Source organism: Cebidichthys violaceus, unplaced genomic scaffold (genome assembly GCF_023349555.1).
Source record: "Cebidichthys violaceus isolate CVI_PGR_0920_01 unplaced genomic scaffold, fCebVio1.0.p SCAF_3, whole genome shotgun sequence".
Classification (NCBI taxonomy): domain Eukaryota; kingdom Metazoa; phylum Chordata; class Actinopteri; order Perciformes; family Stichaeidae; genus Cebidichthys; species Cebidichthys violaceus.
Window position 1 is genome coordinate 18,692,948 of NW_027176483.1, and position 25,761 is coordinate 18,718,708.

Sequence of the window (25,761 nt, forward strand, 5' to 3'; positions counted from 1 at the left end):
AACATAAAACACCTTGATAAAAGGAGTCTCCCATACAGCCGCTGTTTATACCTTCGTTGTACACAGCAGTGAGGAGGTTTAAGACGTCGTTGTTGTAAAGCGGATAGAACTCAGTGGGCAGACCGTCAGGACCAGGACTTTTACTGACGTTAAGTTGTTGAATTATCTAAGTGTGACTGTTTATAAATATTATACAATAACTCATGATTAAAGTTGTCTATTTGTTTCTTAATACTTGTCATAGTTTCCTCATCTACTGTAGATTTTTTTTTCTTCTGTTTCAGACTAATGTATTGCTTCATTAATTCATCATAATATGTATTTTTTGCTTTATTTAATTCTCTGCATTTGAATTTGAAGAAATCTTTCACTCTATATTTCAATATTTCCCATAGTTTAATGTTAGATTTGGTTAGGATTTTTAGTTGTGTTATTTTGTGTATTTCCTGTTTTAGCTCCTTTAATAAATCTGTATTTTTTTAGGCATTGAGTATTTAGTTTCCAGAAGCCTCTGCTAGCTGAGGTTCCAGAAGATACAGATGTTTTAACTATGAGGTGATCTGAGAAGTCATTTAATATGGTTCTATAGTTTACTGCTTTGAAGTGTGACGATACATAAATTCTGTCTATACGAGTTTTGGTGTTTGAGTCAAACTTGGTGAATTCATATCCTGAAGGATTTACAGATCTACATACATTATTACTATTAATACTATTATTATTACATACATACTATTAATTTAGTTTCTTCACATACTTGTTTTAAAAATTTGCCTTCTGGACTCAGTTTGAAGGGCTTCTTACTACATCTGTCTTTGTCTTCAGTAACTGTGTTAAAGTCACCACATAATATAATTTTATAACCTACTGACAATAATTCTCTAAGTCTTTTAAATAAACAGATTTTTTTGGGATTTGTCGGGAGAAGTATAAACATTTATTATTCGGTGTTTTTCTCCTCTAAAAAGGCAATCTAGCATCAAAAGTCTACCTGGAATAATATCCCTTTTTCTAATAATGACAACATCATGAGTCTTAAAAAAAATGCTGACACCATCAGCGCTGCTCTCACCTATAGATATTACACATTTACCTTTAGGCCACATGTCACACACATTGTCAACGTCGTTACTAGTTTTTAGTCTAAGTTCCTGAGTACATAGAATGTCAAAGTCAGTGTCCAATAAATACTTCATTTTTTGTTGTCGATAAACACTCGACTGAACTCCACGAACGTTCCAGGTGGCGATTTTAAGAAGGCTCATAATGGAGTAGAGGTGAAAGCTATGGTGACGGGTTATCGTTTAAACGTTTCTCATTTTTATGAGAGGTGGAGTGGGCTCGCCTCTTCTTCTTTTTCTTGGTGACCAACTGGAATGGTGCATCGTTCTGTGTCTCACTAGTTGTGGGGGCAGGGAACTCAGGTGTGGGAGAGAAAGAGTCTGATTCTGCACCCGTGGGGGGGTGGAGAGGGGTGCTGCTGGCTCTCTGGCCAGCTGTCAAACCGATCGAGCTGAATTCTGAGCTGGGGCTCTCACTGGCACTCTCATAATCATTTTCATCACTACTATTCTCACTCACTGATTCACTTACAATAAATAATCTCCCCTCACCTGAAAGAGAGGAGACATCATCATCGGGAGGAGGAGCTGAGGGTTGAAACTCGGATGTGGCAGGTTGATCTCGCTGTGGAGGATGTTGTGGAGGAGCAAGAGGATCTGCAAAGGGCTGCTGGGTCCGAGGAGGTGCAGGTCCCGGCCTCAGGTTTGAGGGATGGAAAAGGGCCCGAAGCTGGTGGAAATCCAGCTGTCCGTCAGGCAGCTGAGGGGATGGAGGAGGATCCGGAGGAGGCTGAGGGGGTGGAGGAGGGTCAGGTTGAGGCTGGGGGGGTGGAGGAGGATCAGGTTGAGGTTGGGAGGGTGGAGGAGGATCAGGTTGAGGCTGGGGGAGTGGAGGAGGATCAGGGTAAGGCAGGGGGGGTGGAGGATTGGGCAGCTGCAGGGTGGAAGGATGGGGAGCAGACTGGTGTTGAGATCTCGCCTTGTTGGAGTATGAGGCAGGACAGCCGAAGAAGGTGTGGCCTTTTTCTCCACACAGGCTGCACTGACTCTCTGCGGGACACTCTTTGGCCTTGTGGCCCAAACCGCTACATCGCCAGCATTTGACAAAAGTACACTGCTTCACCTGGTGGTCAGCAGAGTGGCAGATGAAGCAGGTGACTGACTGACCGGGGTATATGATGCGTCCGTTGTAGGGACCAAGGGAGATGGAGTTGGGGATGGATACAAGATGTCTGTTGATGTCTTTACGGAGTTTCACCTTGTATCTCCTTACTCCGTACCAGATACCGAAGTTATCTACCGGCTTGTTAGTGTGCAGGATATCGCAGTACCTGCTCAGGTATAACTCAATGTCAGCATCAGGTATTCTACCTGTCCAGAACTTCACTATTATAGTGGTTATGTCCATTTGAATTGAAGATTCAATTGTCCAGTCTATCCATCTAGATTCGAAATCTTTTGAGCGTTGGATTTCCAGGAAACGCCTGAGAGGAGCTTCATGAAAGAAGCACAGCTCAAAGTCTCTTTTGCTTGGTTGAGCAATGTACGAGTAAACTTCTGATGTGTTGATCCAGGAGGAGTCAAACAGAAGAGTTTCACCAACATGATCACGGCTGGGAGGTTCACCGACACCAGTGTATTTCAGACGGACCCAAAACTGCCCAAATTTTGAGGAGTATTGAGGAATGACTGTGCGTGGAGCCATAGCACCTAGCAGCAGCCCAGCCGGGCGCTGAGAGCAGGACACGCTCTACTTACAGATGTTGTTGTTGTTGTTGTTGTTTGTTTTTTTTGATAAACGCGCACAAGTTCCGCAATGAAAAACAGAGCACACTGTCTATTGAGACTCCGGTTTTCCTCCTTTCCCGCGGCCGCTCATTGTGGGTCAGCTGGTGTTGGATCGTTACAGACGAATGAGCTGAGTTCTGATCTGAGCTCTTCACAGCCTTCTCATGTGGAACGGTGCCTCGTGATATGGCTGCTGGCTGTCCCCCAAACTCTGCTCAGGATTTGCACCATTTGTTCATCCGGATTGCTGTTTCCATTGTTTTCTCTCAGCACGTGAGCTCAGACAACAGCTTCACATAAAAAAAATATACTGCCTTTTTTTAGGCTTTCGGATTTCCCCTGGTAACCACGTGTTTAAAAACCCGAGGGTCCCCCATTTGGACGCAGAGTACATAAAAACTTAGAGAGTTTTGTGTTAAAAGTAACTGGCAGAGAACCTACGAAGAACGAATATAATGATGTTATAGTTCTGCAGAAACCTCAGCGTCCTGGGAACAACATGAACTCGGTCACTTCTACATGAGACAAACACATCTCCCATCAGCCAAGCAAACAAATAACAAAATATCATAAATCATACTCGATATGACTGGGACAGACCGGAGAAAACAGCTGCTACACTCCGTTAGCAACGTGCTACCTACGAACATGCAGCACGAAAAAGCATGTCCGCCTGACGGAGATTACGGACATATCTTCCATTTCTCTCTCCGGTAAACCATCGCAGAGATATTCAGCTTCGAACACAAAAAGTCACACAGCTTTCATCGAATATTGTACTCACTTTTGGTCGAATCTCAGCGAAAAAAGTAAATATCTCCGTACTTCCACTGCATGCATGTCCAGCTGCATGTGCTCCGTGTGAATCCGTTCGATTCGTGTCTCTCCGACACTCCTCGGCTTCTTGGGAGGGTTGGAAGCTCAGCAAATTAGATTTCAGATCTGCCATCAGATGGGACGTTTTTGAGCTTTATTGGCTAATAGTGCTGTCAGTCATCTAGCTTTCAATTCCAGGCAATTATATTGGCTCCTACGCTTCGAAGGATGTCTCAATGGTGAAAATCGGAGGAAGGGGGGCTGAGATACAGCCCTAAGCAGAGAGAGTGGGCTGAATCTGAAGCAGTATGTGACCTTAAACTAAACAACTAAAAAGGGCTTAAAAAGAGCTTAAAACACTCAAAAAAGGTCCAATCTTCTGTCTTTTGATTCATTGAACACCAGGAGTGATACATAGAAGTGATATAGAGTGTTTTTGAATTTAAAAAATATTTTTTTATTCAAATATTGGAATATTGAATCAGGTTTTTAATTTTATATGCTCTATATTTTATAAATGTTTCACTGTATCTATGTATAACTGTGTATACAGAGCCTTTATCAGTTGTTATAAGAGCTGGGAATATTTAAAATCTTGGATTTCCATACTTTCCAAAAAACAATATCCTGAAATTGTTGTTTTTCCAGAGCGAGCTTTTGAATTTTCCAAGTTGTGCTGTGTTCCATCCTTATCTTATGTTAACCTGTAACATGTATACTGATAGTTCCATGATTTTTCTCATCTCAAAAATATATACAAAAAAATATTATTATTATTATTTTTTTTTTTTTAATTTAATTATACACTTAATTAGGTATTTCTTATCTTTATTTGAGCTGAGGCCTGCAAATAGGCCTCGTTTATAAAAGGTTAAGACGCGTTCCCACAGATTCTGTAAGGGCTTCAGGGCTGTCTGTCGAAGAGTCAAGTTCTTGAGGGTTCATGGTGATATAACGTTAAGTCCACAAGCGTGGACGTTGGGAGCTGGTCCCCGAAAAAACAGTCAAAATGACAGATTTTACATATCCTTTAGTTGCCTGCAAATCGTCGTTTGGGTCACGTCTGATGTTGATCCGTTTTTAATAAACTGAAGCTCACTGTGAACGTGTCCTCTGCTGACAATAACTTTTAATATAAATAGTCATCAGTAGATCTACTATTAATGATTAAACACAAATAAATGTCACCTGTATTGGACAGGAAAGTAATGCTTTAAATACATATATCAGAGCTAAATATTCATAAACTTCATCAGGTGTCAAAAAACAGTAATTTTGAGCACTGACTGAAATGTTTTCAGAGTTATACAGTTCAGATTCTACAGAGCTAAGACAATCTATTTGGCACACCTAATTAGACCTGTTTGATCCACAATTGATGATGTAGGAACATTGGCACGGTCACACATTTAACAGCAGGTTCTCTCAAACAAGAAAATAACACTTCCAGCAATGATTGATGTGGATTTACTTGGTTCGTTCTGATTGCTTTCAATAAAAGTGTTTTGTGACATACAGATGCAGCTTTTACAAAGTGACTCTACTTCCAATTTCTTTTTGAAAAAGTCATGGTGCTTGTTCACATGATCGGGGCGGTTTTACAAGTGTCTTTTCAGTTTAGTGGGCTTCATACTGTCTGCCGCCTGTATTTTAAGACACACAACACACTGGGGTCTCTCTTCTTGGCTGACCATAGTGCTTGTAAAGCCCAGGGACAGATGTGTCTCGTCGCGTCGCCTGTTACAGCTGTAACACATTTTCCATCTGATTTGCGCTTTATATCAGTCACACATATGTCCATCTTGGTACATCGCTTCCTTCCTATCTCTTATCTTTTTCGCGTTCTCTCCCTCTCGCGTTCTCTCGCGTTCTCTCTCTCTCTCTCTCTCTCTCTCTCTCTCATGACTGAGTTAAACATGTCTGCTAGTGGAACCTGCAGCAAACAAATAGACATGTATACACTGGAAGAAATCAACTCATATCTGGATCAAACATTTAATAAGAAATCTGTCAGAATAAGTGATCACTTCAGTGACGTCACCAAATTCCTTCGATCAGTCCACACATGGAGGCACCTTCTGGAGCAGAAAAAGCTGAGTTTCATGTTTGATATGTAGTTTTCTGTTGTTGGAGTTGTTTTATTTTCTTGTTTGTTTGGGTTGATGACGTGACTGTGATCTGTTCTGGATCAATAAAAGAATTTTAAAAATAAAAAAAAAAAATCTCTCTCGCTCGCTCGCGCTCCCTCTTTCTCTCTCTCTCTCTCGCTCGCGCTCCCTCTTTCTCTCTCGCGCTCCCTCTTTCTCTCTCGCGCTCGCGCTCGCGCTCCCTCTCTCTCTCGCTCCCTCTCTCTCCCTGGTTTTGCCGCCAGTCGGTCTGTAACATGAGCCGTGTGTGTGTGTGTGTGTGTGTGTGTGTGTGTGTGTGTGTGTGTGTGGAATGAAGCAGTTTGGGAACCACTGCCATAGACTACTCCTCACTCCACATACCGACCTTTTCTGATGTACTTCACACATCTGAGGGATCAGACAGGTTTTTTAAGTCTAGTTTGACTCTGTTATCTTTCGAAGTGAAAATTAAGGTGAATGAACATGAAACACGTGTCACAGTTTTCAAATTACATTGTAAAACCGTGTACCTGCACAACTACAATATATACAGCAGATCAAAGTTCAACAAGGAATTAGCTCTGCAAGACGTTACTATTACAAACTATTGGATTCTTACACCCAACTTTTGACCTCTAAGCATAGACCTGCGAACTGAAATGGCCACACTCTATACTGCTTATTATCATGTCCAATATTTAAAAACAAACAAAACCGTGGTTGATCCTTGAGGCATTGATTCGTGATATGGCCGTATAAATAAAATATGTATAATTGTATGTCAACTAACGACCAAGATGACGAGTAAATGCGGTGTGGTTAAAAATGTGGTTTATTACTCTGACACAATAAAAGCCTTTCTTAGATCAACCCAATATACTGGAAACTAAATATTGTTTATTTGATGACAAACCTGAATGACCTGAAGCAACAACTGACACCAAACACATTTATAGGATAAACATCTATAAAGTCATGCAATAAACAATTCATAATAGCGTTTGGCAGCACATACATGGTTTCTAGTTATACCCGAAACATTCCTTTAGCTCTTGCTAGTTGCCATGCCTGATTCGGATGTTCACCATCATGAACAACGTCAAAGACATTAACAGGAAGTCAGCTCTCTTGATTAAGTGTGTGGCCCTTAAAAGGGCCTTTGGTTTATAATCAACGTGTGATCAGAGTTTAACCGCCGAAGCCGTACAGAGTGCGTCCCTGTCTCTTCAGAGCATACACCACATCCATGGCGGTCACCGTCTTCCTCTTGGCGTGCTCGGTGTAGGTGACGGCATCACGGATCACGTTCTCCAGGAAGACCTTCAACACACCGCGGGTCTCCTCGTAGATCAGACCGGAGATACGCTTCACTCCACCACGGCGAGCCAGACGGCGGATAGCGGGCTTGGTGATTCCCTGGATGTTATCACGGAGGACTTTACGGTGACGCTTAGCGCCTCCTTTGCCGAGTCCTTTTCCGCCTTTTCCTCTTCCGCTCATTTTCACTGGTCAGAGTATTTCATCAAGATGAAGAATACTGATGGTTCACTGATATTTAAACCTTGTCTGAGGACGTGATAGAAGACAAGAGAGAGGAGGTGTGTGTGTGTGTGTGTGTGTGTGTGTGTGTGTGTGTGTGTGTGTGTGTGTGTGTGTGTGTGTGTGTGTGTGTGTGTGTGTGTGGGGGGGGGGGGGGGGGGGTCTCTTCTTCTTTGGATTTTCATGACGGTTGATTTTTACAGTCTTTGCTGCATCAGCGCCACCTGCTGACCAAGAACATTAATCAGGGATCAGGGATGCATGTCTCCTATAACAGCGGGCCCCAACCTTTTTTGCACCACGGACCGGTTTCATGTAAGGCAATATTTTCACAGACCAGCCTTCAAGGTGTGGCGGATAAACACGACAAAATAAAATTATACGATCGACATAAAAACAAATATAAAATGCATACAAAATACAACTCACAATAACGCTGAATCAGTGGGAGCTCTGAGCTTGTTTTTCTGCAACGAGACGGTCCCATCTGGGGGTAATGGGAGACAATGACACCCGAAGTGTGTTCCTTTTGTAAAGCCTACTTCGGAATTTTGTTTTCATTGCTGTCGCTACAGAAAATGCCGCTTCACAAAGACATTTTCCAAGTGATTTTGTGGCGATCTCAGGATATTCAGCCTTGATTTTAATTCAAAACACCAGCAGAGTTGTTGTCTCAAACACACTTTTAAGGCCACCGTCATTTACAATCTCCAGCAGCTGATCTTCCTCTGTCGCCACATATTATGCAGAGCGGGCTTGGCGCGTCAGAATTACTCCTGATATTAAATTAGACTCCTGATAGTGTCTGTTAAATGAAGATTTATTTTTCTTGGAAGTTGTAGGCTCTTCTTCTGTCTCTTTAGTGAGCATTTTCTCCTTTGCAAAGAAGCTCTCCAAAAGTGTTTTACTCATTTTCGCTAGCTTGCGGGCTTAATTTTTGAGGTAATGTGTCACGTGACCGAGACAAGCGTCTTGATATCTGTCAAGAGGCACAGGCGGATGAAATTGCGAGAGAATCCGGTTATTTTTCAAAATAAAACTTCTTTCAGCCTCTCATAATCAATAAAACGGAAATAATATATGTATTATTTCTGTGCGACCCGGTACCAAATGATCCACGGACCGGTACCGGTCCGCGGCCCGGTGGTTGGGGACCACTGTCCTATAAGATAAAAGTTTGGTAGAAGACTCAACAGGTACCTTAAGTTATACTAAAGTACAGTATCAATGACAGTCATGGTGTGACTGTAGATATATCAGCAGCTGATGTCCGCCTGGAGAATATACAATCAGTCCTGTATGAGCATCCTGAGTGTGTGTGTGTGTGTGTGTGTGTGTGTGTGTGTGTGTGTGTGTGTGTGTGCACCTCTGTGTCTATCCACGGCAAATCTCCCATTCTGCTGCAGCCAACTGCACAATATTTTGCGTTGCCAGTTATGGCTGCATGCTCAAGGACCTCACTTGGTTTCGGTGACACACTTTTTCTCAAAACACCTTTTATAGCCTGTTTTATACTGCCAATGACTTCCTACTCACTCCTCGCTCACCACCCTCAGCCGCCCAGTTGGTAGGGGTAGTGATAACACACTACCCCCAGCATCTACTCTACGCCCAGATACACAGTGGGGTGGAAACAGTTTGCACACTGTTATTGTTTTGGACGGCGTGTTTGGCTGAGAGTAATGAACTAGCAGACGAAAGAAGAAGAGCTGGGTGAAAATACAATGAATGCATATAAAACAAAAAAACAAGCAGCAGGTGTAGCAGAAATAAATAGAGGTAAACGATTCTATTCAATAGTAAAATTGCATCATTACTTCTGAAATTATGACGAGACATCAGAATGGATTGTTTTTTTTGGATCGTGTTTCTACATCATACAGCATCGCATACACACGTTTCCACTAGTGCACCCACCTGCACTGCTGAACTCGCCACAGTTAGTAAGCTTTCCTTTAATGTTGACTCCAAATGAATTAATAATTTGTTAATCGGCTTGGTTGTGTGCATCTCCCTCTTTTTTGTCATGGCCGTGCGGCCCGGTTAGTGATAAGTGGGGCCTCGTCCGTCCACATTTGATTCGTTTGAGGCTGTCGTTTGGTCGTGTTAACACCCTTTGTTTGGGGGATGCATTTCGGATAGGAAAGTTGATTTTCATGATTTGGTGTTGTTGCTCTTTCAGTCGGGAGAGGTTGGTCGTGTGGACAGGTGTGAGACGTCAGCAGTGATTGCATGGTCCTCTACTGTGTTCAAGTTTGGGCTTTTGTGGCGTGTCCCTGGGTGGCTATAGCAACATGGTCCCTTTGTGCTCGTTTTTTTTTTTTTTTTTTTACTGTGGTCAGCAGTTGTCTTGGGGCCACATCCAGAGCTTTCAGGTGAGTAACCAGCTTGCTGGGGGGCCTAAGGCAGTCTAGGTAGGGGGGGGGCTTCCACATTAATTTGGGGGACATGTTATGATTTTGAGGGATACGGGTGCCGTCAACTCCTATGTTCGGGAGTCCATTTTGTTGTTTTTCAGAAAAAGACTGATACAGGAGATAACATCCTTCTTCATGGAATGGGGTTAAGGGTGCTGCCAGGCGAGGTGTCTATTGGTGTGAGACCGGCGTTTCCGGTGGAAGGGATTGATTTCATTTTGGCTAGGACTCGTGTTTGGGCAAATGTGTCACTGAAAAAACGGCGTACGCGTGTTGTGTTCCTGTTCGTCTCTTGTTGGATTAACACATTTACTCCTTCAAAGCAAGAGAGATTCTGAACATTGTTTCTTTCATGAAGCTCCTCTTCTTAGCGGTCCAAAGTATGAAAGACTGGACCATTGAGTCATCAGCAAGGTCTCTGTCAGCTTGTTACACAACGGCACTGTCGAGCCACAACCCTCAGCTCCTCCTCCTGAAGGTCTGTCAGTTGAGCGATTAAATATTGAAAGTGAGAGCGTGATGACGATGGTAGTGATGAAAGTTAGGATGAATAAAATATGAGTCCTTTGTGTCTCATGTGGTATCTACTCACTTTAATAAAGGATGGGAAAAAAAAAAAAAGTTGCAATTGTAATGATTCCTATTTCATTTCTAAATTGTGAAAAATGGGGTATTCAGTCCACTGCGCAGTTGTTTTTAACATTGTGATGACAAAAAAATGCTTTTCTTGGCTTGAGGAAATTTTAGAAATAGAAAACCTACATGGTTAAAAAAAAAAAAAATCATCAAAGCCAATACCCACAAACCATCGGGTGACTGGACCGTAGGTAGGGGGACCTCTAGTGGCATTGAGGTTATTTCTCACGACAAACTCCAGCAAAGCTGATGGCAGAGCAACAGCTGAGATGGAGATCTTTCTTTGACCAAATCCATCTGGGATATTTATATGACATCTGCCAATTTTCACACGAGTGCATTTCTCGTATTTTCTCCACTTAGTAGTTTGCACCATGACAATACATCCAGGAACTATCCCAGATGAGCAACCTCATAATAATCCAACCTACAAAGTGTGTTCTCCTTCCCAAATGTCAGGCAGATTACAAGTTTCATAACCCAAATACAGAATGGACCATATAAGCACATTGACAAATGATTTAATAGAAAACACACTATCTTCAACATTTCCATTTCAAGAACATGATAGCAAACATAGAAACAGGTTATGTTCTCAAAGTAAGGACCGTCAATGGTGAAATAGAAAAGCTATGAACTGAGCAGTTATTGGTTAGAGTCTCTCATCTCTCTGACGGTGGGGGTGCAGCCCTGCGCACAGCCCTGGACAGGGCTTGTTGGATGACCGGGTACAGTTTATAGCATCCCTCAATGCAGGTCCGCACCCCGGCTGTCAGAGTCTCTTCAGCCATTTCTCCATCCGACTGCAGCCCAGAAATCTGGTTCAGGCTGGGAAGGAACGCGACGGTCAGACCGCCCTGGCTCTCGCCGCTGACTGAGCCGCAACGGTTTTCCTCCGCGTAGGAAGGGTCGACCACGTAAGAGGCGCCATCCTGGCGTATGGAACAGCCGAGCACCAGATCGTACATTTCGATCCCTGCGTCTGCGAGGGCGAGCGAAGCGCACGTGACCGCGTGGGCCAGAACAGAACCGCTGTTCTCCAGAACCATCACGTTGACCTCGACCTGAGAGCGGGGGTATTTGTGGAGGCACACGGCTGGCTGCAGACTCTCGTGCAGCATCAGGGAGAGGTCCTTGTCCTGGCTCCCCTGAATCCAGGAGCCCCTCTCCGGGCAGGAGAATGGAGCGAAGCGCATGTCAGTAGTCAACCTGGATACACAGAGAAATACTATTATAATAAAGCTTTGTTGTCTTCATGTACTCTCTTCCTGTAGAACCCCATCACAAACATCCACTTCAAATGCATAGGATGCAAGTAGGGATGCAGACGCTTGAGGGGTAACCTGGCTAAACTCAGTTTACAGACTTGCTTGATTCAAAATGGCATTATATTTGAAAACATTATTAGTGGTAACTCTGGTGGTTTATTTTTAGTCTTTTTAGTACAACGTTGGAAATACGTTCTTATTTTAAGCTCGAGTATTTAACTTCCGTTGAATACTTGGACTGACTATCTGAAGTTTGTTAATGAGTTAACGTTCAGCTAACAAAAGCTGCTCGTCATACAAAACCGAGCGTTACTGCTTATGAACTCAGGCAGAATGTGTAAGTCTCGTTTTAACACGTGTGTTTACTGTGTTATAAATTAACAAAGCAAAATTAAATAAATGTATACACGAATGAAATCCCTACATACCTTCCACATTTCATATCGGTCTCATCTTTCCGCTCCGTTTCTCTGGGGCCGTAAACGCAGCACATCAACTTGGTGTTTCCAGCCTCGATGTACGCGGAGCCTTTAGCCTGGCTCACCAGCCCGCACCGAACGAACACGGGCCGCACGTCCACCTGGTCCCGCTGACGACCGTCCGCTCTCGGGCCGTGCGAGGGAAGAGCGGCCGCAGGTTTGCACACAAACAGAGACGGACTCTGAGACGCTTCTGGGCCGCGTACACGTTTGGTGTCAGTCGGCATGGCGCATGGATGTTTGGTGCAAAATGAGTGGCGTCTGAACAAGTCCGGCACAAATCATGTCCCCGGGAAACCCAGCAAGTCGAATAAAGGTTCCACTATTGCGTGGCAGTGAAGGGAACTACATCAGTGATTAAAAAAAATAAGTGCTGCTGCAATAACAGTGAATATTTCACTATCATTATGTCACAAAATCACAAATTATTACACAATTCTTGATACATCTCCGGTCGACTTGGCCACAACCTAAACACCCAAACTAACGCTCTGAAACGATCATTGACACGATATTTTAAGGTAAATGTATATTACAAACATGTGCACAACACTTTATTTTTTATTTTTTTAATCAAGCGGATTAAAACATATGTATTGACACCCTCATGGACACCGATGTCTGTTCCATTGCATCAGCCAAACCAAGGAAGTTTGTACCATTCGTGTGGCGGGCTCTGCTGAGATTGAAAGCAGGCTCGTCCAATACAAAGCTCGCTTTACAACGCACCGGTGCGGACGGGCCAATGGGCGGCTGCCATGGGCGTGTCCACTGGCTCTGCTTTCCTTGTGGTCGAGCAGCGTGGGCTACAGCGGTGTGTCAGGGAGCAGTAACTGATTCATTCTGCGAGAATTGCGACCTCTGTGAGTATTATCCTTTGCTCAAAATGTTTAAAGTGTACCGTGACATTCGCTAAAGGAGATTTCCTGTTAGAGTTGTGGGCTGTAGTCTGTCTCTCAGGCTGGGTTGACGGAGGGCTACCGGTTCCATTGCTAACGTCAGCTCGTCGAGCTAGTTCGCCTCTGCTCAACACAGCAGTTTACAACCACCCGCTCAAATAATGCTGCATTACGGCGTTTAGGGGCAGTTTCAGAGGAACGATGTGTTGCATGACTTGCAGTATTTTTTTGGCAACATGTTTACAGCGGAGGTAGCCGGGGGAACTTATTTTAGTGAGCAGGAGGAAAGGAAATTAACCCTCTGAGACGTCATGTTACACCTGCGGATACAACTCATTTTAGTCATTTGTGGACCTCTCCAGTGGGAAACCACTAAGTTTTTGAGAAGCACGGGGCTGCTCCACTGACTGACCTGGAGTTTAACTCCGTGGAAGTACAGATGTTGGCTTCAGAACTTTATCTTATCTTTGTCAGTCACGTGATTACAGATGAGCACCAACACAAATTGTGTTCATCCTAAAAAGTGCACAGCTTTCCCTGTTGTCACTGTATTCTCCTGTTGTCAGTTATTGTGTCCTGTTTTCTGTCTCGCCCATGTGTCCTGTTGTTAGGTCTCATCTTCCTCACAAGGAGCAATTATTATTTTTTTTTTTTAACGATACACCAACAGTCTGTTCTTCGCAGAGACCAAAGTTTCCGTCCCATCACCCCAAGGTGTCCACTTTCCGTCGTTGCCAGCGGGGTGGTTTGGTAGTCCGGATGGGGACGGAGGCTGTTTACCGTCTGCTCGCTGGCCCCAGAGAGCCGAAAGCATCGGCTGTGTGGTTTCCTTTGCCAGCTAGTTTACGAATGAGTCCACTGATGGGAATGTGCTGCCTTTTAATTATAGACAGCATTGATACTGTAGCCATGGTTCTTGGTTATAAGACCAACAACATTTTTTTAATTGAATTCAGATCCTTGAAATCCTTAATTACTGCTAATTTACATTTTTTGTGCTTTTTTTTTTTTGTTCAGACAGCTGATTCAGAATGGACTCCTCTTTGAGTGCATCTCAAATCCGCGAGAAGTTCATCAACTTCTTCCGTCGGTATGAGCACAAGTACGTCCACTCGTCGGCCACCATCCCGCTGGACGACCCCACGCTGCTTTTCGCCAACGCCGGCATGAACCAGGTAACCAAACACCTGTGCACCTCTCCGTCAGGACGCCTCTTTTCATAAGATTCTCGACGGCTGACAAATCTGCTTTTTGTGCCGCTTCGTCTTAGTTCAAGCCCATCTTCCTGAACACCATCGACCCGTCCCACCCTATGGCCAGGCTGTCTCGTGCCGCCAACACCCAGAAGTGTATCCGTGCAGGAGGCAAACACAACGACCTGGACGATGTGGGCAAAGACGTCTACCACCACACCTTCTTCGAGATGCTGGGGTCCTGGTCCTTTGGGGACTACTTTAAGGTATTACGCTGTCATACTTTTCAGCCACCAGTAATGATACGACTGATATTGGCATTTTGAGGCAGATGCCAATATTGATGTTTCATAACGATATAGGTGTTTTGTTTTTTTTAATAAACACATAATTTACAGATCCCTTTGATTTTATTTATTGTTAAAATTAATGTTAAAGATACTAAGCGGGACGTTTTACAGTTGGACAATCTACTTATCACTGCATTTAGTTTCTAAAGGACCTCAAACCTAGTTTTCAGTATATTTCTTGCCACTTATCGGCGATCATGTGCACCAACACTGATTTATCTGCAATAAGCTAATATTGACTGATATGTCAGTCTTGCAGACTTATTGGTATAGCTCCACTTGCACCTTTTATCTGCTGCAGTGCCCTTCGTTTTGACTTGAAGATAAAGTAGTAAAGCTACAGAGTTGCTTTTACTACGGCTGAGTATGTGAATAGAAACGTTGTGTAATGTTGCTACAAGTTTCTTTCTGCTGAGTCGATACGGGATGTTAGCGGTGGTAGGGAATCGAAAAGTGACTTCTGGCATCCCAAATCTATGAAAGGATTCTTGATTCACTACTTGCAGTAGGACGCCGAAAGTAACGTCCCTAAAAATGACTCATTTTCAGTCACATCAAGTTTCTTTTTCGCAGCAAAGATAAAAATAAAAATAAATGTATTATTGTGTCTCATTGTCTTTTCTGTGCCGTCGACGTGGCTCACTCATAGTCGCTCTAAACCAGAAGTGTGCTGTCATGTCACTTGTTGAACTTTCCTGTCTCGTGTCGTTCTTCGCTCTGCTCATTCTGCCTCCTCCCACCCGCCCCTGCAGCACCTGGCCTGTAAGATGGCCTTGGAGCTGCTGACCCAGGAGTTCGGTATTTCCATAGACCGTCTGTACGTCACCTACTTCGGGGGTCACTCTGACGCGGGCCTGGAGCCGGACCTGGAGTGCAAACAGATCTGGATCGACCTGGGGTGAGCCTAGCTTGTGAACTAGAGATGTGTCTGTGAACGCACCAGATGAAGGCATTTGCTTTCCGGCATCTTTGAGCTACTTTTAATAATCACCGCCTACTGTGTGGGAACTATACTTACTATGCTTTTTTCTGATTTCTGAATTTTTCTCTTGTTTTTGTGAGGACACAGTGGGCCTCAGACTGGTCCTGGCAGTTACTCAAATGTCCTAATCTTAAACACACACACACACACACACACTGATCAGAGTATGTTGAAATATTATTAAAGGCATATTAACCTCACAATTATCAGTGCATACACAATAACAACTTATCTCATGTCTTTCCTCATTTTGTGACTGCCATGTCATTACATTTTAATAAGTGGGCAGTTTATGATAGTCGTGAAGTATTAGTGGGTAAATATGAACATTGTGTTTACCTCAAATAAATGATTGAAGCACAGAAAAAACTCTTCTTTGGCTTTCCTACTTTGTAAAGGTCCTAATTGTCACACAACTGCATTTATTTTTTTTACCAATTAACAGAATTGATTTTCTCTCTCTGCTCGCTGTGTTCCTCTCAGGATGGATGAGGCTCGCATCCTGCCCGGCAGTATGAAGGACAACTTCTGGGAGATGGGGGACACCGGGCCCTGCGGCCCCTGCAGTGAGATCCACTACGACCGCATCGGAGGAAGGGACGCCGCTCACCTGGTGAACATGGACGATCCCAATGTCCTGGAGGTCTGGAACCTGGTGTTCATCCAGTTCAACAGGTAACGGAAGGACACACAGACACACACACACACACACACACACACACACACACACACACACACACACACACACACACATCACTTCTTTTTCTTCTGTATTGTCGTGTTCAGCATATTTCTCTTGAGTTTTTTCTAAATGCTGCACATACTGTATGTGAACCAAACGACACTTTTCAGACTGAGAAGTGAGCTCATTGCTTTTTCAGGCTGCATTGTTCAGAGGTTTTCTGGTCAAACTGGTGCAATTCTTCACATCAGCACCTCGATTACTTACAGTTGTTAGTTGTGACGTCTTGTGGGATACATGCTGAATCCTTCTGCTTCATTGCGTTTGCTTACTCCTTCTGTCTAACCCCTCACGGCTGGTAACCAGTTCAGTGGGTTATATGACGAGCGTTGAACTGATCACAAGCTTTGTGACAACAACACACCTAACCAACCCTAACCATAAATTTAGATCGGGTGTTGTTGGAATTTCGACACACCTTTTTGTTTTATTGTCATCTGCAGAGCAACTACTGAATCATATGTACACATCTCTCCACGCCTCTTCACAGTTCTTTCTATTGTATGTGCGGTACATGTTTTACATGGGATCTGGTTTTATAAGTGGTTTCACTTGGCCGTATAAACCGATAATCTGGTTTCTGAAAGGGTTTAAAATGTGTGACCCAGGAACGGACTGGTGTCGGGATAAAAAGGAGAATAATTTCTCGTACAAAACTGTGTGATCCTCCTCGTGAAAAACCTGTGCGCTCTCCCACTATGAGGCTGCCTCGTCGAAGGTGCTTACTCAGCGACTCTGTGTTTTTAACGCTTGGTCCTCGGTCCTCGTCAAAGGTGCTTACTGAGCGATTCTGTGTTTTTGCTCAGAGAGTCAGAGACCGAGCTGAAGCCCCTGCCTAAGAAGAGCATCGACACGGGGATGGGCCTGGAGCGCCTGGTGTCCGTGCTGCAGAACAAGATGTCCAACTACGACACTGACCTCTTCATCCCGTACTTTGAAGCCATTCAGAAGGTACTGAAACGCAGTGCAGAAACACCTCACCTGTCAGGTGTGTGAATGCTACATTCAGCAGCATTCACACGATTGTGATCCAGATTATTCTTCATCTTCAACTACTTGTTTCTACTCATTTACTTTTGGAAAGAAATCATGCTTTTTTTTTTTTTTTAAACATTTTCTTACAATGGGAGACATTTTCAAATTCTCTTAAACCTACCTCCACTTTGAAATGCTTGTAAACTTTAAACAGTTTTCAAGTACAACGTTTCATGCTGTTTTCTGAGTTTATAATGAGGGTATAGGGCTGCTGAGAGTGGGTGACATCACAGCTAGAGTGCAGAGAAGCTTTATAAATCTTGAGAGACACTGTTGGTCACAGACGTATTACTACAGAAGCAAACAGACTCACACGTCTGGCCATACGAGCCTGAAAGTAACAGGAACTCCAAGCAAATACCCCACAAGCACTCGTGTTCACACTCACCGAAAATAACCCAAACAGTAGCATATTTCTAACCTGCTCTCATTGTTTTGACACGACACACACACACACACACACACACACACACACACACACACACACACACACACACACACATTTTACACAACGTGTGTTTATCAGTGGGACCTAACTCTTCAGGTGAAACAAAGTGACAGGAGTTATGTTTTTGCTTGCTGCTGGACGGACGGATTTCTTGTGTTTGTTTCAGGGTACAGGTGCTCGACCGTACACCGGCAAAGTGGGCGCCGAGGATTCTGACGGCATTGACATGGCCTACCGCGTGCTGGCCGACCACGCCCGCACCATCACCATCGCCCTATCGGACGGCGGCCGGCCCGACAACACGGGAAGAGGGTGAGACATTGGAGTGTACTGTGGTTCGTGATTACAGATGATGTGTTTCGGACGGCGTGGCTTTGAACGCAGCGTTTTTTCACACGCCATTGTTTCGCCGTTTCCGTCATGCTCAGCTACGTGTTGCGGAGGATCCTGCGTCGCGCCGTCCGTTACTCTCACGAGAAGCTGGGAGCTCAGAGAGGCTTTTTTGCCACTCTGGTGGATGTGGTGGTCGAGTCCCTGGTGAGATATTTTCTTTTGATCGTCGCCTCATTGTATCTGGTAATGGCCTCAGCAGGTGTTTTCTACTTTAATGAACTGTTAAAGTGGATATGCAGATATGTCCAGCACTGGCACTACTTATATATAAAATGATACCCACCAACTTTATGCGTTATAGCAGCACAATTGTCAGGACTGAGGTGACCCGCTCTCTACGTTCCCTCTTTGACCTTATCCCCATCTTCTTCCACTCTCACACCTCCAGGGCAATGCCTTCCCGGAGCTGAAGAAAGACCCAGAAGTGGTGAAGGACATTATTAACGAGGAGGAGGAGCAGTTCCTCAAAACCCTCAGCAGGGGGCGCCGTATCCTTGACAGGAAGATCATGAGTCTGGGAGACAGCAAGACCATTCCAGGTGAGACCGCAGCTGAAGGGAAGCTTTGCCGCTACGTGGAAGGAGTTCAGGTTTACTGTTTGATATCATGTGTTGAAAGAGCCATAAAACATTTCATTTGAACAGGTTTCTTTTCTAAAACTCACGTGACTCCTCACCCACGTCCCACGTCCCTCATCTCTTTGCTCTTTCCTCCAATCAGAATGTGTGTGCTGGCATTACGGATCGGTCTCTCTTCTTTTAATCCATCTGTCTGACCATGAAAATCTGTCTTATTTAATATTTAGATTGGCTGAAGGAGAGGGACTACAGTTTGAAAAGCTAAAATCCAGATCTTTCAGGCTGTGAAGACGGACTGTAGTCTACCTCAGGATTTTAAAACGTATTTATTTTTTGTCCCAAGCTGTCAGCATAATTTATGCACAAAATGAGACGCTTATTCTTAAGTACAAGTCTAACTGGCCGCGTCCCCATTTGCTTTGTTGGAAATACAATAACCGCAGCGACACTTAAAGCTTTTTGCGAGCTTTGATGACTGCATTTGTATGAAATTGGTTTTCTGTTTGACTCGAGGAGCTCTTTGAGCGTTACTGCTTCAGACAGACATATCAAGCAGCTTTCTTTATTTTTCACCCCTTCTCTGCGTCCAGGTGACACAGCATGGCTGTTGTATGACACATACGGCTTCCCCCTGGACCTGACCTCCCTCATCGCAGAGGAGAAAGGCATGGCGGTGGACACCGCCGCCTTTGAAGAGGAGAAGAAGGCAGCACAGGTGAGGAGACGGAGGGAGAGGGGAAGGAAACGTTCTTACTGTTTGAATTGTTGTCTTCGACTGCTCTGCGAGGGGAAACTCCACTGAGCAGTGTTTTTGTTTCCACTCCTGTGGGAACACCATTATGCCTTGTGTCAGCGCTCTCCAGTATCGCACTGTAAGTCAGAATCAGCAGCTGTGCACCTGCTGTTTTTAAATAAACCCTCTTTTACTGGACAGTGCTGTGATAATCTCTTGTTGTCTGAATTTTTTTTGGGGGGGGGGGACTGTAGCCTCGGACTGCTGTACAACACATCAATGAACTAACTGTCTTGATACATACTGGCACTAAAGAAAACCACTATGTTGTTTTATTTATGCTGTAATATTCTCAGTTTGTTTTTTTAAGTCCACTAAGCTGCGCATGTGTGTTCCCGTGTAGTTGAAGTCCCAGGGCAAGGGCGCAGGAGACGTGGACCACATCATGTTGGACATCTACGCCATCGAGGAGCTGAGAAACAAGAACACACCCGCCACAGACGACTCCTCCAAATACAAATACACCTCCGACGAAACCGGCAACTACAGTCAGTGATTCGCACGCTCACCAGGCAGACTTTTAAGTCCACTTGATGCGGCTGTGTTTTCAAGACATTCGTGCACTAACCCCCCCCCCGTCTGGGTGTCTATAGATTTCGAGCAGGCGCAGGCCACGGTGCTGGCCCTGCGTTGCGACCGCGCCTTCTGCGACAGCGTGGCCACGGGTCAGGAGTGCGGCGTGCTGCTTGACCGGACGTCCTTCTACGCCGAGCAGGGCGGGCAGACATTTGACGAGGGCTACATGGTTCGAGAGGACGACAGCACGGGGGACGTAAGCGAAACGCAAATGAAGGAAACTATGACCAAAAGTGGAGACGGGTGCTTCTCGGCACGAGCTCCGCTGATGCTGTTTGAGAGTGTTTTTGTAAAAAGAAAAACACTCTCAAAAGATTTTTTTTTTTTTTTAAAGAGATAAGAGATGAAATAATGCCTGCAGGCAAAAAGTCCCTCTGTTAGATGAGAGTAATTTATTTTCTTTCAAGTTTTAAAAAGAAAATGCTCGAACAAAATACACACCACACACCAGCGTTCTAACTCAACTTGCAGGGTTTTCTGCAGAACGACAACCTGTCCATTCATTCTGTCTCCCCGTCTTTCTTCCCCGTCAACGCAGCGGATGGAGTTCACGGTGAAGAATACGCAGGTTCGAGGAGGTTACGTTCTTCACCTGGGGACGGTCTATGGCGTTCTGAAGGTTGGAGACCGCGTTACATTACGCGTAGATGAGGTGAGAACACGTCTAACCATAGAATCAAGTTGCATGATATTAAAGCGGTTAAGTGGCGTGAAAATCAGTTTATTCCCTCAGCTCTGTCTGTTTTTATTGCCTCTGGGTGAAGCTGTGACTTTGAATCTAAGTATCTGTTCACATTGTCTTTCCAGGCTCGTCGCAGGCCCATCATGAGCAACCACACCGCCACACACATCTTGAACTTCGCCCTGCGGGGGGTTTTGGGGGAGGCAGACCAGAGGGGCTCCCTGGTGGCCCCCGACCGCCTGCGGTTTGACTTCACCGCTAAAGGTGCCCTGAGCACGGGGGAGGTCCGCCGCACTGAGGAGATCGCTTGTGCCATGATAAAAGAAGCAAAGGTCAGTGGGAGAATAAGCACGAAAAACAAACCACACAGCAGTTCCTTTTGAAGGGGAAATGTGGCCTTTTTATTAGATAGTGATTTTGATGGCGGTGGCGATGCTAGCTCAAGGTTTTGTATGAAGAGATAATCAAATGACCCTGATTTTAAAGTTTCACACGGGCGTGCCTTTTTAATGCTTATTAATATTGGACTCCATCAGCTGACGGTGCTTTCCTTCCCACACTTTGCTCTCTCCAGCCGGTGTACGCCATGGACGCCCCGCTAGCAAAAGCCAAGGCCATTCAGGGGCTGCGCGCCGTGTTCGATGAGACCTACCCCGACCCCGTCCGAGTCGTGTCCATCGGCATCCCCGTCGAGGAGCTGCTGGAGAAGCCCGAGAGCACTGCTGGTTCTCTCACCTCCATCGAGTTTTGCGGGGGGACGTGAGTGTTGGCGCTTTGTTCCGTTTCTCATGCATGTCCGCTGACTTGCGACGGGGAATGCAAACCAGCACCGTAGTCCGCTTAACTGAAAAAAGTTCAGTTAGTAAAAGTTAATTTAGGCGGGGAAGAAATTTATTTAAAGAATGTGTTTACAACTCGTCATCGAGTATTCCTGGTTTAAAGAATGTAGCATTTTTAATCCCGAATGCCAGATAAGGAGTTGGTTTGCATATTTATTTTTGAAAAGGAGGGTTATTTTTCCACACGCATGGTGTACATATGTTCATATATGTGGGAAGTTAAAGAGTGAAATTCCTACATCCTGTTTCCAGGCTAAATCGGAGATGACCATATTTCTGAAAAGTCAATTCCAAAAGATAACGGTAGCATCGCAAGTATTTAAGAATGTATCAGTATTCGATAGCCACGGCTAGCTTATGCAAAAACGAAATCAACAATGATGTTTCTCTCACTGTAATTCAGAAGAATTTCCTCCTTGATGAGCTGAAATCTCTGTAATTCTAGTGTGTTGGAGAATAAAAGGTAGCAAAACAGAACTAGCTGCAGAGTGCCGTGTTCACATGTTCACTTGTGTGTTTGCCATGAAGCCAAGTCGCTGGTTATTCCGGGTCATGTTCATCTACACGAAGCCCGACCGTTTTCCGAAGTGTCACACCTGCCCAGCGGCGGTGTGTAAAGTGGAAACCATGAATTGGATTTGTGAGTCTTTGCGGTGAAGCGTCCGTGTGCCGATGAGGCCCAGGACAATTTTTGTACAGCTCCATTCAGCGATCGGCCTCGCTCCACTGACTTTTACAGCGTCCGCTCCGGGCTGTAAAATCCACCCGAAAGACGAGTCGTCCCAGCTCTCGCATAGATTATTGCAAGACTTTCCATTTTATTAGATTGTCTGCGTCAAAAGTGATGTCCAAGCTGTATTTCATGTGCATAGGTGTTGAGACTAACCCGTGTGTGTGTGCGCATTGAGGTGGTTCTGATTCGACCTCCGGAGGAGACGTTTGCACTGAGCGTGCTCATGCCGCTTCAGGTTTTAAAATATTCCACTTTATGAAACTGTTGTTGTGCCTCCCGATGTTGTCTTTGATGTCTCTTTAATCCGCGGCCACTTCAAAGCACCCCTTGTTCCTGCTGCCGCTGCTGCTGCTGCTGCTCTGCAATGTTTTCTCTCCCATTCCTCCTCCTCCTTCACACACTTGTGCAACGCTTTTGGTAATGTGCTGTTGGTTTCTGTTATGCGCAGCCATCTGCAGAACTCGGGTCACGCCGCGCCGTTTGTCATCGTCTCAGAGGAGGCCATCGCTAAGGGCATCCGCCGCATTGTTGCTGTGACAGGAACAGAGGCCCAGAAGGTCAGCGCTAACACACACACACACACACACACACACACACACACACACACACATCATACTCATGCCCAGGAAACTACATTTTATAAAGCGTATGTTTTCCATCCAAAAGGACATTTTTTTAACTTTTTGCGGCGTGTTGATGGCCGTCAAATAGTCACAATGACATGTCGAAAAAAACGCAGTGATGAAACTTTAGTGAAGCTTGTTTCTGAATGGTGGTTAAGCTTGCAGCCAGAAAGAAGCCTTTTTGCATTTTCTCTCCGGGCCCCAAAGACAAATTAATCTCTACTATTTTTAGACAACAGTCCCTGCTTGATGCTCCTCGTTATCTTTATCGTCTTTCTCTCTTCCTTACTCCGTCCACCACTCCGCTTCATTTTTCTTTCTTCTCTCCCTCCACGTTTTGCTCTTCGCCCTCGTCTCGCTCATGCCTCTCGTGTCTCATTCACATCCATCAGGCCCAGAGGAAAGCCGATTCCCTGCTCCAGTCTTTGTCCGAACTGGGAGACAAGGTGAAGCAGCAGACTGCCCCGAACAAGGACATTCAGAAAGACATCGCCGACATGACGGAGGTAAATGCCTTTTTTTTTATTATTATTATTTTGTGCTTCAAAGACTCCAGAACATCCCAATAGAGCGACCCTGTGCGGTGGTGCCAACATGTCTGTCCTCCCTGCAGTTGATCGGCACGGCAGTGATCTCCCAGTGGAAGAAGGACGAGATGAGGGAATCCCTAAAGGGCCTGAAGAAGACCATGGACGACTTGGACCGCAACTACAAGGCTGACATCCAGAAGAGAGTCCTGGAAAAGACCAAGGAGGTGATAGAGAGCAGCCCCAACCAAGCGCTGCTCATCATGGAGATGGAGACCGGAGCCTCAGCTAAGGTGAGTCCAGATTGTATTGAAAGAGGGACTGAAATGACGTATTTATATTTTATATTTATAATATTGCACATTTCCCCAGCCAGTCTCATATTTGATCATATTGTGCTATCTGACCTTGATCCGTAGTGCTAATTAGGAGACTACTTCTTCCCTCACCGTTTCTACTCTTTCCCTCCTTCTCGCTCACTTTGTTTTTCTCCCTAACCCCACCTCAGGCTCTCAACGAGTCACTGAAGCTGCTGAAGTCGCAGTCTCCTCAGACCGCTGCCATGCTCTTCACCGTAGACCCCGACGCCGGCAAGATCACCTGCCTGTGTCAAGTCCCACAGGTAACGTGGTCATTCATTCAGTCAAACAGCAACCCCCCCGCGCCACGTTTTATAAACCGATTTTAAACCCTGATGACCCCTCCTCTCCTCAGGATGTGGCCAAGCGAGGTCTGAAGGCCAGCGAGTGGGTTCAGGAGCTGTGCCCCCTGCTGGACGGCAAGGGAGGCGGCAAGGACATGTCGGCCCAGGCCACGGGCAAGAACACGCAGTGCCTGCAGGAGGCGCTGCAGATGGCCAACCAGTTTGCACAGCTTAAACTGGGGGAGAACTAAGAGCAGAGGGGTGTCAGTGTGGGAGGAGGAGGAGGAAGAGGAGGTTGCAAACATAGGTCGAGTCTTAACCGAGTTAGAAATCACTAAACATCCCTCACTCCTTTTCCTTTGTCCATTTCCTCCCCTCTTTTCTTCTCTCCTCGGGTCACAATATATTAGAAAAACAAACAAAGCTCTCGGGTTTCTTGCTCACTATGTTGACGGATGACACTCTGCCAGCAGTAACCGAGCCGCTCATTTATTTATTTATTAACACTCTGATTGATTCATCTCCGTGGAAGTCGCTTGAGTATAACTCGAGATCCTCTGATGCAGTTAAGTGAAAGAGGGCAGCGGATCATTTGAGAACTCTTACTTCAGTGTGTCCACTGCACTATTGCATGCTTGTGACGGAGGGAAACTGATGTGCTTTTGATCGATTTAGCCTGCGGCCAGCACTGCACAGCTCAGATGAAGCGACTAAAACGAATGGCTCCGTCCATCAGAGTGAGCAAAAGCCAGAGTTCTCTCCTGTGATTGGTTGGACTTGACTTGAACGCGCACTAGCTGTATCTTGCTTTTCAAATAAGAAGCCATTATCTGACATGTTAGAAGTCAACGGGTTTAATTTAGTAACATAATTCATGAACGTGTCCATTAACTAATCTGTGTAACTTCATTTGCTAACATTTAATATTGATTGAATGTTGATGTCTTTTATCATTGTAGCTGTTCCATGTCAGATGTGTCACGTTGCGAGGATGGAATAAATACTGCTGCTGTCTACTTTGCTTCATTCAAATGTGTGATGCGTTTGTGTTGGTGATGCATCTCAGGGGGCAAAGTGCAGACTGGAGGGGGGGGGGGGGGGGGTGTAAACACAACACTGACACATTCTATCACCATCGATCGGTTGGACTTGATAGCAAATGGTTGCCAATTTACATATCCTGCAGTAAATCCAATATCCACTGCATCTTGCCCGGAAGTCTTCACTTCCTGAGGAAAACAAACTGGTTGTTAGCTTGACGCCCCGTGATGTTTACCTGGCAGTCATTTAGTGCTGGACAGGAAGTGTACGGTGGTGTTTTTAGAGCACTTAGGATAACAGAAGGTGAACCGAAACAAACATACCTTCTTTCAATGAAATATTATTAGATGTGTGAACTGATCAAGTTTTATGTATAAAATCATCTGAAGCAACTAAAGCTGTGAAACCAAATGTAATGGAGTGAAACATTACATAGTATTGTCTTTGAAAAGCATTGCAGAAGAAGTTTAAAGTCACATAAAATGGAAATATTTAATCTTTCTTCACGATTGGAAAAAAAGCATTACGATAAGTACGTTTTCTTTAGCGTATAATCACCTGAAAATAAGAAT

At 44.9% G+C, this 25,761-nt stretch overlaps 3 protein-coding genes across 3 annotated transcripts; 1 reads left to right on the top strand and 2 right to left on the bottom strand.

Annotated features, from left to right (window-relative positions):
• Nucleotides 1-6,621: 6,621 nt before the first annotated feature.
• Nucleotides 6,622-7,370, bottom strand: LOC137881504 (histone H4). Its single transcript, XM_068723478.1, has one exon. It carries the CDS (start codon nucleotides 7,271-7,273, stop codon nucleotides 6,962-6,964), a length of 312 nt encoding a protein of 103 aa, XP_068579579.1. The 5' UTR covers nucleotides 7,274-7,370; the 3' UTR covers nucleotides 6,622-6,961.
• A 3,354-nt stretch (nucleotides 7,371-10,724) lies between these two features.
• Nucleotides 10,725-12,405, bottom strand: exosc6 (exosome component 6). Its single transcript, XM_068723202.1, has 2 exons — nucleotides 12,062-12,405; nucleotides 10,725-11,574 (listed from the first exon to the last, which is right to left on the bottom strand). Exons 1-2 carry the CDS (start codon nucleotides 12,337-12,339, stop codon nucleotides 11,028-11,030), a joined length of 825 nt encoding a protein of 274 aa, XP_068579303.1. The 5' UTR covers nucleotides 12,340-12,405; the 3' UTR covers nucleotides 10,725-11,027.
• A 491-nt stretch (nucleotides 12,406-12,896) lies between these two features.
• Nucleotides 12,897-25,174, top strand: aars1 (alanyl-tRNA synthetase 1). The gene is made up of 20 exons (XM_068723274.1): nucleotides 12,897-12,975; nucleotides 14,029-14,186; nucleotides 14,282-14,470; nucleotides 15,307-15,452; nucleotides 16,020-16,211; nucleotides 17,085-17,229; nucleotides 17,928-18,073; nucleotides 18,190-18,298; nucleotides 18,543-18,693; nucleotides 19,323-19,447; nucleotides 19,869-20,013; nucleotides 20,119-20,297; nucleotides 20,640-20,753; nucleotides 20,909-21,115; nucleotides 21,358-21,542; nucleotides 22,804-22,912; nucleotides 23,371-23,484; nucleotides 23,592-23,798; nucleotides 24,014-24,127; nucleotides 24,220-25,174. The coding sequence occupies exons 2-20, from the start codon at nucleotides 14,043-14,045 to the stop codon at nucleotides 24,397-24,399; spliced, it is 2,901 nt and encodes a 966-aa protein (XP_068579375.1). The 5' UTR covers nucleotides 12,897-12,975; nucleotides 14,029-14,042; the 3' UTR covers nucleotides 24,400-25,174.
• Nucleotides 25,175-25,761: the final 587 nt, after the last annotated feature.

Bases quoted from the DNA above. Each gene is read 5' to 3' on its own strand.
- LOC137881504 (XM_068723478.1), bottom strand. From the start codon at position 7,273: ATGAGCGGAAGAGGAAAAGGCGGAAAAGGACTCGGCAAAGGAGGCGCT.
- exosc6 (XM_068723202.1), bottom strand. From the start codon at position 12,339: ATGCCGACTGACACCAAACGTGTACGCGGCCCAGAAGCGTCTCAGAGT. The intron at 11,575-12,061 runs GTATGTAGGGAT...CTGTGTATCCAG, and splicing joins ACCGATATGAAATGTGGAAG to GTTGACTACTGACATGCGCT.
- aars1 (XM_068723274.1), top strand. From the start codon at position 14,043: ATGGACTCCTCTTTGAGTGCATCTCAAATCCGCGAGAAGTTCATCAAC. The intron at 18,299-18,542 runs GTGAGATATTTT...TCACACCTCCAG, and splicing joins ATGTGGTGGTCGAGTCCCTG to GGCAATGCCTTCCCGGAGCT. The intron at 23,799-24,013 runs GTGAGTCCAGAT...ACCCCACCTCAG, and splicing joins AGACCGGAGCCTCAGCTAAG to GCTCTCAACGAGTCACTGAA.